This window comes from Fukomys damarensis, unplaced genomic scaffold, assembly GCF_012274545.1.
Source record: "Fukomys damarensis isolate Sample0158 unplaced genomic scaffold, DMR_v1.0_HiC HiC_scaffold_36, whole genome shotgun sequence".
Lineage (NCBI taxonomy): Eukaryota > Metazoa > Chordata > Mammalia > Rodentia > Bathyergidae > Fukomys > Fukomys damarensis.
This window is the reverse complement of record NW_022900948.1, coordinates 49377630-49390292: the sequence shown is the minus strand read 5'-3', so window position 1 is coordinate 49390292 and position 12663 is coordinate 49377630. Positions and strand designations below refer to the sequence as shown.

The window sequence follows — 12663 nt, the reverse complement described above, 5'->3', positions numbered from 1 at the left end:
TTTTTTTTTTTTTTTTTTTTTGGTTTTTTGTTTTTTTTTTTGGTACTGGGGATCAAACTCAGGTCCTTGTGCTTGCGAGATAGTCACCAGAACCACTGAGCTAAATCCCGGACCCTAGCATGGCTTCTCGATGGGTGCAGCCTTCGGATCAAAGTTGGGAGACAAGGTAGAAAAGCAAAACCAGGTACCTCTCCCTACCCTGGTTGTCCTTGATGCTCCCAGCCCACTTGTTACTGTGAGAGCCTTTATGCCTATATGGCATTCGTGCACATATGTCATGTCTCCTGTCACCACCCTTTTTCTGTTTTGTTTTTCTTGAGACAGGGTCTCACTATTCAGTTCAGGCTGACCATGAACTCACTGTGTGGCCCAGGCTGGCCTTGAATTTGCAGTGATCCTCTTGCCACAGCTTTCCAAGCACTGGGATCACAGTGTGCGCCACTAAAAGCTGGCTTGTTGTCACCTTTTATTTTTGGTGTTGCTGATAGAACCCAGAGCCTCGTGCTTGCTTGGCACATTTGTGCCACTGAGCTGTGGCCTTGATTCCTGAGGGGTCTGTGCTGCAGAGACTCCTGGTCAGCAGCCCAGCAAAAAGAAAGCTTTGTGCTAGTGTTTCCTCCTTTGAGGACAGTGCTTCCTCCTGCTGATATTAGGAGCTTTGTTTGGTTTTCTGCACTTTCTCTGTGATAGAGCTGGGTGTGGATTTTTTAATTGAATTTGCATGAAACTCCCCAGCCTTCATTCAGTCTGTGTCCCTGAATCCCTTGTGGCAGCTGTCGGGAAAGGGTGGAGCTCAGGGTGGGGCGCTGTCTTCCACATGCCTCCCCTTCTGAGGCGCAGAGCTGTGCTCTCATTTACCTCCTGTGAGCCTGGCTCTTTCATCTGTGTTTTCCACTTTTAAAATATGTTTTTTTGTGTGTGTTGATGTATTCACTTACATTCAGTGACTTTTTTATCCAGTGTCTAATCTGATGTTAAAGCTATAGTTTGGCTAATTTATATAGTTCTAGAATGTCTACTTTCTAGGAATGTCTGCTGTCACAACCGAGATGTTTCTAATTCTTGGTAAATGTCTCAGGTTTGGCTTTGTGTGGCGTGGCATTACTGTATCTGCAATCACTCCCTCTAAGTTGCCTCTATTTTCTTTAGTCTTCATGAGGTTTTTTTGTTTGTGTGTTTTGTTTTGTTTTTCCTCACTGTGTAGTTCAGGCTGGGCTTGAATTCACTATGTAGTCCACACAGAGCTCCTTCTGTCTCAGCTTCCCCAGTGCTAGGGTTACAGGCATGTCCATCCTGCCCGCCCCCATGAGTTCTTGATTCCGTGTGCTGTGTAGTGTTCGAGTGCCAGTGCTATGGACACAGGGGACCCCAGAGGACCCATCTTCCTGCGGAGGGGTCCTGTCTGCTTTTGGTAGATGTACAGCAGCAGTGGGGTGGCTCATATTCAGCCCCTCCTTTTGCAGTTTCTTGGGCCATCCAGATCACTCAAAGTTGGACATTATAGTCCCTTAATTAGGTTTAAAATTTGGAAGGAGTTATATTTAATCTGGGAGTAGAATTTTCAGATTATCTCTGTATCCTATTTTCTGTTTCACTATAATAATTTTAAACAAACTTACTTTTATTATCTAGAGTCCTCAGTCATTGGTTCATCTCGCTGCTCAGGTACCTGCCTCCAGGCCCAGGTATTACCTACTCATGGCTGGTCCTTTCTCACAGCTGTACTCCTTAGCCCCCCACCCCCATTGTTTGATTTCTGTTGTTTGATTTTCTCCTTCCTCCTTCCTTCCCTTCTTTCCTTTTTTCTTTCTTTTGAAGTACTGGGCGTTGCACCCAGGGCCTCTACACTGAGCTACATCCCTAGTCTTTTTTATTTCTTGAGACAGGGTCTTGCTAATTCTCTTAAGTTTCCCAGGCTGGGCTTAAATTTAGGATCCTGGTCAGCATCCCAGAGTGCTGGAGTAACTCTGCACCACACCGTGCTCCTCCAATTATTTTCTGTTTGCAAACTTTAAACTGCTTCACTTCACATCATTGCTCTCAAGGTGAAGACCCTGGGGCACGAGCCCAGTGTTTTCCTAATCCTAGTGTCTTACTATTGGGCTGTGGTATCAACCAGCTGTGTGCTCACAGCTCCTGGATGGCCTTACAAGTGGCTCTTAGTAATCTGTCCTTGTTATGTGCAAATCGGGCTCTCAGCAGGGCCTGTGCACCTTGGTTGGTGAGTTTCTTAAGTGTTCTTTCAACACTTGTTATGAGGGATTCAAAACCACAGAATGGATGGACCTCTCTCATTGTAGTCTGTTTTCTTCCTCATGGCCCAACTCAAGCCAATTCTATCATCATATAGCTGGTAAATACTTCAGTATTCATCTCTAAAAGACAGGGCTCTTTTAACACATAACCACCGTACTGCTGTCCTTCAAGATTTAACAGCACTCCTGCCCATCTTCAGCTCTTTAGTCTGTGTCCACAGTTCTTTTTTTTTTTTTTTAAGGGTAGGAAAGGTTTATTGGGGAGTAGAGTGGAGAATAGGAATAGCTCCTGAGAGACAGGAGGGGTCCCAAGTGGGTTGCCCTGTGTCTGCAGTTCTAAAAGCCTCATGGCAGCTGTTGGGAGGTCCACTCTGGGGAGGGGTGCTGTGTTCCTTCCACCTTCTCTGTAGGTCCCCTCTCCTGTCTGACTTTTAGTTCTTAAAGCTCCTTTTACTGAGAGGCTGACTATTCCTCCCTGAGTTTCTCAAGGGCCTCCCAGGACTGAAGCCCACTGCTGTGTTCTGTCACGCCTGACTTTGCTTGGTCTTGTGTCTCACAGTGCCCTGTTGTTCCTTTGGAGACCTTTGATGCTGGTTCTTTCTTTCTTTCTTCCTTCTTCTTTTTCGTACCTAGGATCGTACTCAGGGCCTTGTGCTTGCCAGGTAGGCGCAGCACCACTGAGTTAAATCCCTGGCCCGATTCTGGTTTTCTTTTGGGGGATGTTAGCAGCCTTTGATGCACAAGGCTTATGTACCTTCACAAGATTTGAGAGGGTTAGTTTTTTTTAAAATTTTACTTTTCTTATGGTACTGGATATTGAGCACACATTCCACCACTGAGCTCTACCCAGCCTGGTTTGAGAGGTTTAAGTTAATGATTTAGTTCCTTGTCAGCTTCTAAAGGTGGCCAGTGAGCTTTCTTTTTATTTTTCTTTTACTATCACTATGAAATATGGGTTCAAGCATTTTGCTGTTTTCAGGCTTTGAAGGAGTTCTGCTCACAGGTGTGTGTGCTGTCCTGTGTTGCATCCAAGTGACCGTGGACGATTTCTGGTTCTGGGCTGCCCCTGGCGTGATGGGTCACATGAGGGTACTAGTCTCTTCAAGCAGCATGGGATGGGGCCCACTGAGTCAGTCTGCGCAGGTGCTATCTTCACCATTGTCCTTTATGAAATTATTTTTCCCTTCTTACTCAGGTGAAACCAGTCTGTTACATAAGTCACCAGAATACTGCTGATTTTGCATTATCTGGAATATTCCTGGTGCTTTTGTGCACACTCTGCCATGGTTCTGTTAGTGATCATACTCAGAGAGGGCCTGTAGCTGTGCTATTGCTACCTCTGCCTCCCTGTTGGCCTTGTCCTTTGTGCCTTCACCCCGGTGCTTCTTGAGGCCCTGTGTTGAAACCTGTTTCATGTTCTAGGATCCATCCCTGTTGGAGGGACGAGTAACCTTTCTCCATGTCCCTGCAGGCACTGTGGTATCAAGACAAGGAGACCAGGTGAGTGATGTGCCCCTGTCGTGGGGTATTGGGCATGGGGACTGCTGGCACTGTGCTGGTGGGTGTCAAGGCAGCTGGATGCAGTGCTCAGGGAGGCATCCCCTCACTAGGCTGCCACCCTCCTGGCACCATCTCTATGAGCAGGTGTCCTCTGGCAGCCCCAAGCCTGGTACTCAGCTGCCCACATGGTACCTGCTGCCCCAGCCCTCTTGCTGGAACCTGAGGGATTGGGGTAGGAGGGCAGATTTACTGAGCCCCACTGTGGGTACAGAGAGGTTGGTTTTGTAAGTGTACATGCAGAAGCGGTGTGTGCAAGGTGGCAGAGCTGTTAGCATCAAGTGCTGGCCCACAGCAGGGTGGGATCCATCAGGTTACAAAGACAGCCATGTGGGCCTCATCACAGCTTCTCAGGGAGTGGTGGGGCCTTCTGTGGGAGCAGTGGCCTGACATGTGTGGAGCAGCAGGTTGGAGGGCACTGGAAAGGAAGGTGCATGCTCTGAGATGGGAAAAGCAAGTTTCCTGTGATAGGTAATTAAATAATTGCTGGGAATGGTGGTGCTCAGAAGGCTGTGTCAGGAGGATCAGTGAGTTCTAGGCCAGCCTGGACTACATAGTAAGTTCAAGGTCAGCCTGAACTACATAGTGAGACCCTGTCTCCAAAACAGACAGACAGACAGACAAATAATAATACTGTAGACACTATGAGAAGGTTCTGAGCAGGACTACCTATGTCTACAGATACACAGAGGCCACAACAGCAAAGCAACACTTGTAACCATCAAGACAGCTTCATGGGGCCCTGTGGAGCCCTTTGGTCACCTTGCTGAGGCCTTGGTCCTTCTGTTCACTCCAGGTCACTGCCCTGCATATCAAGCCCACTCTGGGTTTTTGTTGTTGTTGTTGTTTGGTACTAGGGATTGAACTCAAGACCTTACACTTCCAAGGTAGGTGTCACTGAGCTAAATTCTTGTCCCCTCTGGTTTTATCAGGATGTCAACATCTTGTTCGTGGTTTCGGGACTATTGCATGTGTACCAGCGGAAGATTGACAACCAGGAAGACACTTGCCTGTTCCTCACGCATCCCGGGGAGATGGTGGGACAGCTGGCTGTGCTGACGGGCGAGCCCCTCATGTTTACCATCCGGGCCAACAAGGACTGTGGCTTCCTGTCCATCTCCAAGGCCCACTTCTATGAGTGAGTCACCTCTTCCTGCCTCTTTGGAGGTATAGGACACCTCCCACATCCCCGCTTACCTTCCTGTGCACTCATGTGATCCCATGTTCTCTGTCCCTGGGGACTCTGCAGGGCCAGGCCTGCTGCCACCTTGAGGGGCCCATTGGGCTGCAGCCACAGCTGGGTGAATGGCTATGTCTGTGCTCCCTTCCTCAGCAGTCAGCCAGTGGTCTCCACCTGTCCCCTAGATAGCTGCTTGGTACCGTCCTCTCTGTGTGCCTGGGGGGAGTCTTGTGGCTCCCTTGGTGGCTACCCATCTTGGGGGCTGGCTGATGTCAGGGTCTGGCCCAGAGCCGTGGGGTTGTCCTGTTCCATCAGCCTGCACATGCTAAGGAGGCCGGCTCTGGGCTAGGAATGCAGGACGGTAAGGAGGGCACCCTAGCTTACTCACTTGCTGCTCAGGACAGAGAAGGTTGGTATCCAGGTTCCAGGATGGAAACCTTTGTCTACCTGACCCCAGATCCTGTCCTCTTGGCCCAGAGATATCCTTGGTCTTTCTGGGAAGTCCTGGGCCATGTCCCTTACTGGCCCTGTGTTCAGGAGGTTTGCCTGGGAGGGATCCCAGGGAACCAGATTAAAATTGCTTCAAGCTAGATGTGGCCTATAATCCTAGTACTCTGAGACTGAGGCAGCAGGATCTCTCAAATTTGAACCCAACCTGGGCAATTTAGCAAAACCCTGATTCAAAACAAACAAAAAACGGTTTTATTTCCACCTTGCTGGCTCCTTTGGTGCATCATTCCAGAATTTCCAAAATCAAATCAGGCTCCACCCTGCAACTGTTAGCTCTAGCACAGAGCCATTTTTCTCTGTGTGTTTCTGAGGCATCTGCCTCCTGCATGCCAGACACTTGCTGTGATCACAGCATTCTCCTGCCTGGAAGCTGGGCCAGGTAGAAAAACACAGAGTCCACAGGCTGGTGGAAACTGAGCAATTTAACACGTTCCTGCCAGCTTGAACCACTGGTGGTACATGCATGGCCAGCCCACACAGCTCTAACCACTGGTTGTTAGCTGATTGGCATCAGACCATGAAACTCAAATCAGCCACCTGACAGTGAGACATACGATTTGCAGCTCTGTCTTGAACATGTTAAACCCAGTCCAGCCAAATGCATTTCCAGAGCAGTTATCCCACTACCCAGAAGACAGCAGCCTCAGCAAAGGAAGCCAGAGAGTGAGGACAGTGCCTCAGACTGTGGAGAGGATTGGCATGAGCCCCTCTGGGTGGTATCCTGCCACTGTATCTGAGGTCTTCAGTGTGCTGGCGAGGACTCATTTCACAGATGGGGAAACTAAGGCTCTGGGAGGTGGAAACTTTCCCAGGCCCTTCCACTGGCAAGGGGACCCCACACAGAACTGAGTTGTATCTTCCTGTGCTGCACAGATCTGCTGTCTTGGATACAGCATGTGCTACCACACACTGCCCCCCACTTTGGGCTGCACTGGGAGAGCACAGGAAGGACAGTACGGATCCTGGACCCAAGATGCCCAGCATGGGTCTCAGGCTATGGCCTTGCTTTCTACACAGCCTATTCTCTGTGTCTGCTTGTGACCCTGCATGCTCATGTATGTGTTTATGTCTGTCTTGGGCCGTGTTTGTATGTGTCTCTGCTTATATGCATATTAATGTGTACATGTCTGTGTCCTTTTCCATGTGTGTGTCTGTTATTGTCTATGTCTATGTGTCCCTATCTGTGGGTCCTTGTCCATGTTTACCTGTGTCTGTGTCTGTCCTTGTGTGCATGTCTGTGAGTCCTTGCCCATGTCTATGTGTATAAGTCTGTGTGTATGTGTCTGTGAATATGTCTACCTGAATCTGTCTTTGCATCTCCATGCGTGTCTTTGCCCATGTGTGTGTCCCTGTGCATGTCCTTGTCAGTGTATGTATGTATCCATGTGTGTCCTTGTCCATGTGTGTGCACGTCTATGCATGGTATGACATTTCCTGCTGTAGACACTTCCATCCTATAGGCATCATACTGCCAGGGTCCTGGGGCTCTCCTCAAACCCAGGATGAAAGTATCAGGACTGTCTTGCCATCTCCCTGGGGTATGGAGAGGTGGAGCCCCCATCCCCCTGTTTGCAGTAAATGACAGTGGCATCTGTCCTACCCGGTGTGGCTGACAGCAGTCTGTGAGCTGTGCCATCTCACCCCAGGAAGGCCTTGCTGCTGCCCCAGGGATGACGTCCTCCTGGGTCAGAGCCTCTGCCCACTCTACCCACCCAGAATAGACCCCTCGCCCCTACGCCACTCACTGCCCTCAACCCTCAGTCTGAATGCACTGTGTGGGACCTCACTGCAAGGACCCTGGTCTTACAGTGGCCTGTGCAGCAGGGAGCTCAGTGCCGAGGAGGGCTTCTCATGGCCCTAGCAGCCAGTAGTCTGCACTGTGTCCCAGCCAGCAGCATCTCGTCACTGTCTGGGAGGCAGGGCAGCAGGTCCCATGGGCTCCCGAGTGCTGTGACCCCAAGTGGTGGGCCTGTTGGGAGTGGGCAGCAGAGTGACTCCAGCTGCCGGCAGGATCATGCGGAAGCAGCCAGCTGTTGTCCTGGGTATGGCGCACACTGTCGTGAAGAGGATGTCGTCCTTTGTACGGCAGATTGACTTTGCTTTGGACTGGATGGAAGTGGAGGCGGGACGTGCCATATACAGGTGAGGCCCACAGGTGTGTTGCAGTACAGGCAAAAGCTAAAGGTCACTGCTAATGGGCTCTTGTGTCCACTGAAAGATGATGTGGACTTAGTGTGCAGGCTGGAAAAGATGTCTGTGCAAATTTGCTGTGCCTGCATATATGTGGCATGCACAGACCCATGGTACTCCCAGGTGCCTGGGATATAAGGAAATTCATCCCCGTGGGGCCTCTGTGTCTCTGCAGGCAGGGAGATAAGTCCGACTGCACGTACATTGTCCTCAGCGGCCGGCTGCGCTCTGTGATTCGGAAGGAGGATGGGAAGAAGCGCCTGGTGGGGGAGTATGGCCGCGGAGACCTCATTGGGGTGGTAGGTGTCAGGCCTCTGCCTATTTTCTGTAACGCTCTGGATCCAGCCTGGAGCGCTGAAGGATTCCAGTGGGGCAGATCCCCCACAGCTTGCTGGCTGAGCTTAGGCCCTGCCTTTGTTCAGGGATGTGTCTGGGGTTCTGGATCCTGGATTCTAGGTACTCACTTGCTCCCTGCTGGTGCTGAAGCCCTGGAGGGTAGGGGCCACTGTTACCACCTGAGGTCTCTTTCAAGAGTGACCGGCAGCTCATCCTGGCTTCCAGGGCCCCTGACACAGATAGGTCTCTCGGTCCTGAGCTATGGCTGACCACCCTGGAACATGCTATGTTCTCTGGTTCCTGGGCCTTGGGGCAGCCTTACTGAGGCTCAACGGGCCTTGTGAGCATATACTGAGGGCCACTTCCTCCTGGGAAGGCCTGGTCCTCTGTGGCTTCTGCCTGCCTCCCCTGAGCACTGCCTAGGAAGGGATCTTCCACATTAGAGTTGGGCTTCCTGACCCCCACTGGCTCTGGCGCACCCTGTAGGTCTCTGTTGCAGGTTCCTCAGCCCCACCTGGCAGGACTCCCACATCCTCACAGGACACATCTGATGGCTCCTTCTTGGGAGGGTGTGACTATATCTGAGGGAGTGTTCAGACTACCTTGTGCCAGCCTATGGCATCTGGAACATGCTGGGTTGCTGGGGCCACATGTGAGCTCTGTGACATCCAGTCCCTGATGCAGTCTACAGCACTGTCACAAGTGATACACATTGTTCCCTGTGGGAGCAGAAGCTTGGCAAGCTGTGTTGCTCCTGCCCTCACCTGCTACAACCTGGCTATGCACAGCTCTCCTTCAGGCTGTGTCTACTACTGTTGCTCCTGCTGGGCCCTTGGGCTGTGTCACATGGCCCCAGCCCCTGGTTCCTGTCCCTCAGGTGGAGACACTGACCCATCAGGCCAGGGCAACCACAGTGCATGCGGTGCGGGATTCGGAGCTAGCCAAGTTGCCAGCAGGAGCCCTGACATCCATCAAGCGCAGGTATCCACAGGTAAGCCTAATGCAGCTGGGCTTCAAGGCCATGATTATTTAGGCATGCATAGAGGACTTGCCTAGAACAGGAAGGTGTGTCAGTGTGAAGATGGTAACAGGAGGGCGTGGCAGGGAGATGCTGTCCACACACTGCTCAGGACAGATGGGTTGGGGAGGGGTGGCACAGCTCTCTTTCTGGTTGTCCCCCCTGTATGATTAACAAAGGTGTCACAGAGGGAAGAACCTGACCTCAGACTGGGGCCTGGCCAGCGCTGCCCAAAGGAATAGTCCACAGTAGGGGAGGGACAGCTAAGAATCTGCAGGCACAGATTTATTTCCTTCAATCAGTGCTTAGCCATTCCAGAGCAGGGTACCCCTAGTGATGGTGGTGACCCTGGGAGCACCTAGCAGAGCTTGAGGCTGCAGCTGCAGGCTGCTCCTCACCTTCCCTGGTTCTGGGCTGTTTTTTGCCTGTGGGATCAAGGATGTTGCTGCATCTTGGTGTGAGGCCCTCACTCTTGGCAGCAGGGCGGTGCCCTGGCCACTGGTCAGCAGCGTCTGGGGCTGTGTGGGGACCGCTGTGCTGCACAGTCAGCCAGCAACACCCAGCGAAGGTGTTGGCCCTTTCCAGGGAAGAGGATGGCTCTTCTGGGAACCAGGGGTCTGCGTCCTGCAACTGGTCAGCAGCAGCACTGGGGAGATAGAGGTGCCCCCTCTGCGGAAAACTCAACATCCATGCCTAGGGGTACAGAGCCCTCTCAGCTCCATGTCTCCACTCTCAGCCTCGCTGCTTCTCACAGGAGGCTGCAGCTGCTTATCTTTAGCACCGGGACGGGAACCTGAGGTTGCCCATCTTCTGTGGCCTGGGTGAAACATGAGCCAGCAGGGCCAGGGCCTTTCCACACAGGGCTCACATCACTGTTGCAGTGGACATCAGGTGGCTTCCAGTCTGGGGCTGTTGGAAACGGGCTGCCAAGCACCTGTTTGGGAAGTGCAGCTCTCACGGATGTGGCGTTTCTTTGTGGAGTTGCTGGTGCCAGGTGGACGTGTGAGGTCGGGAAGTGCAGCTTGTTCTCCAGAGTGGCTGTGTTGCCCAGCCTTGGCAACTGTTTCACCTTACCTTGGGCAGGAAGTAGCATCTCACTCTGGTGTAAATGTATATTATCTGGTGATTAAAGAAGATTCTGAGGGGCCAGGGATGTAGCTTAGTGGCGCTGCACCTGTCTGGCAATCACAAGGTCCTGAGTTAGATTACCAGTACCGAAAAATTCTGAGAGCAGCCTCTGGGAGGCCGAGGCAGGAACATCCAAAGTTCGGGCCCAACTTGAGCAACTAAACAATTTAGTGAGATCCACGTCTCAAAATTTTAAAATGACGGGTGGGGTATAGCTTAGTGCAAAGATCCTGTGTTCAGCCCAAAGACCATATACACACAAAAATAGGTATGAAGAGGGCTGGCAATGTAGCTCAGTGGTTCTCTTGCCTGCCTCACAAGTGCAAGGTTCCAAGTTTGGTACCCAGTACCGAAACTAAATAAAACAAAAAAATCCAGGGCTGGGGATTTAGCTCAGTGGCACTGCTGCCTGCCTTGGAAGCACAAGGTCTCGAGTTTGATCCCTGGTCCAAAAATAAAAAACAAGTACGAAGTACCTTCTAATGCATATATTGGTCTCTGTTGAGCCTTTACCTCTTTTTTATTGTTTTGGTAAGAAATTTCCAGGGTGTGTGTGAAATGAAACTTGAAGAGAATGGCAGGAGAGCTGTATTCTGTGCTCTTCTCTCTGCTGATGTATGTCTCAAGTTTTCTATCATAAAATTAATTTTTGGGGAGGTATGAGGACCTTGCATTTTAGGACCTTGCATTTGTAAGACAGGTGCAGTGCCACTGAGGTAAATTCCTGGCTGTAATAAAATGAATTTTTAAAAGTCCCAGCTAGCAAATGGTGCTAGATTCACTGTGTGTAGAGTATCACACTTTCTGGCATCTATTTTGGACCCCTCTGTGCATACTATTTGTTTCATACCCTAAAGTTTGGCTCTTTGACCATAGCTGCCTGGACGAGTTGTCTGCAGGGGGCTGGCCTGCTCCCTCACCCGGGCAGTGACACTACGAGAGTCCCCACACAGCTCCTTTCAGGGTTATGAGGGCCAAGACTCAGTCCAAAGTGGGCCCTGGAGGCCACAGAGAAGGAGAGGAAAAACACTTGCTCCCAGGTCACCTTGAGGGCTATAGGTGCCGACAGCACAGTGTCCCCTCAATTTTTTCTTGACTCACCCAAGAGCAGTGGTAGGAAGGCTGGGATTTAGCTCAGTGGCACCGCACCTGCCTTGCAAGCGCAAGGTCCTGAGTTAGATTCTCGGTACCAAAAAACAAAAACAAAAACAAAAACAGAGCAGTGGTGGGTAGACAGCCTGCAGTGTGTCTTCTGTCAGCTTGAAAATTATAGCAATTAAAAAGCACTCAACTCACTTTATTCTTACACAAAAGCATTGAGAAAGTAAATTCTGACAGTAATATCAATTAAGTATTAGTTTTTTCACAGGGTGTGGTGGTGCATACCTGTAATTGCAGTGCTTAAGTGGCTGAAGCAGGGGGATCACCATGAGTTTGAAGCCAAACTGTTCTACATAGTGAGTTCAAGCCCAGGCTGAATTACATAGCAAGACCCCATCTCAAAAAAAAAATCATCAGGACCAGGGATTTAGCTCAGTAGCACCTTGCCTGCCTCAAAAAAATTTTTATGTTTTTAAAAAACAGGTTATAGATATTTGATACTTGAACCTTAAATACACTAATCTATAACTGTTTAACATGAATACAACTGAAAATAACCTTCTTGTATCTAAAATGTGATGATTCCTGGGTATCATCTGGTACCCAGCCTGGTGTGATCCGGCCAGGTAGGAGCAGTTGGCACCTTGCCACGGTATACCTCAGCTTGGGAGGCCCCGTCGGTCTGTCCTTGTCCTCCTCCGGGAGTTGTCTCTCTGCCAGCGCTGGGGTGAGGAGGAGGGGCCTGCTCCTTACACCTGCCTCTTGCACAGCTGGCCCTGGCCTGGGCGCCCATTTCCTCCCCAGGGCCTCCTCACCCAAGCCCACAATTCCCAGTCCAGAGCAGTGCAGAAAAGGGGCCCAGTGTCCTGTTTGAGCGTCCTTGTGGGGTCTTTAGTTCCCAGCATTTAGTGGTTTAAAATGTGCGGTAGCCCAGCTACTTGGAAGGTCGAGGCGCAAGAATTTCTAGTTTCAGACTACCATAGGCAATACAGACAAATGCGGAGAACCAGACTCAAAACGGAAGTGTAGTTTGAGGTCTGTCTGCTTTTTCTGCCTCCAGGTGGTGACTCGATTGATTCATCTCTTGGGTGAGAAGATCCTAGGCAGCCTCCAGCAGGGACCTGCGACAGGTGCGTGCCCCACCACCACCCTGGAGCGTCTTGGAGCCCCGCCCACAGAGTCCGCAATACAGACAAATGCGGAGAACCAGACTCAAAACGGAAGTGTAGTTTGAGGTCTGTCTGCTTTTTCTGCCTCCAGGTGGTGACTCGATTGATTCATCTCTTGGGTGAGAAGATCCTAGGCAGCCTCCAGCAGGGACCTGCGACAGGTGCGTGCCCCACCACCACCCTGGAGCGTCTTGGAGCCCCGCCCACAGAGTCCGCGCA

General features: G+C 51.0%; 1 protein-coding gene across 1 annotated transcript in view; it reads left to right on the top strand.

The window, feature by feature from the left end:
• Pnpla7 (patatin like phospholipase domain containing 7) overlaps positions 1–12663 on the top strand; it is a 52916-nt gene that overhangs the window by 20628 nt on the left and 19625 nt on the right. Inside the window, exons 15-20 of the mRNA XM_010608775.3 lie at positions 3678–3755; positions 4745–4950; positions 7513–7644; positions 7868–7991; positions 8906–9019; positions 12336–12405. Of these exons, the coding sequence (XP_010607077.1) occupies positions 3678–3755; positions 4745–4950; positions 7513–7644; positions 7868–7991; positions 8906–9019; positions 12336–12405 (724 nt within the window). The remainder of the gene's footprint in view (positions 1–3677; positions 3756–4744; positions 4951–7512; positions 7645–7867; positions 7992–8905; positions 9020–12335; positions 12406–12663) is intronic.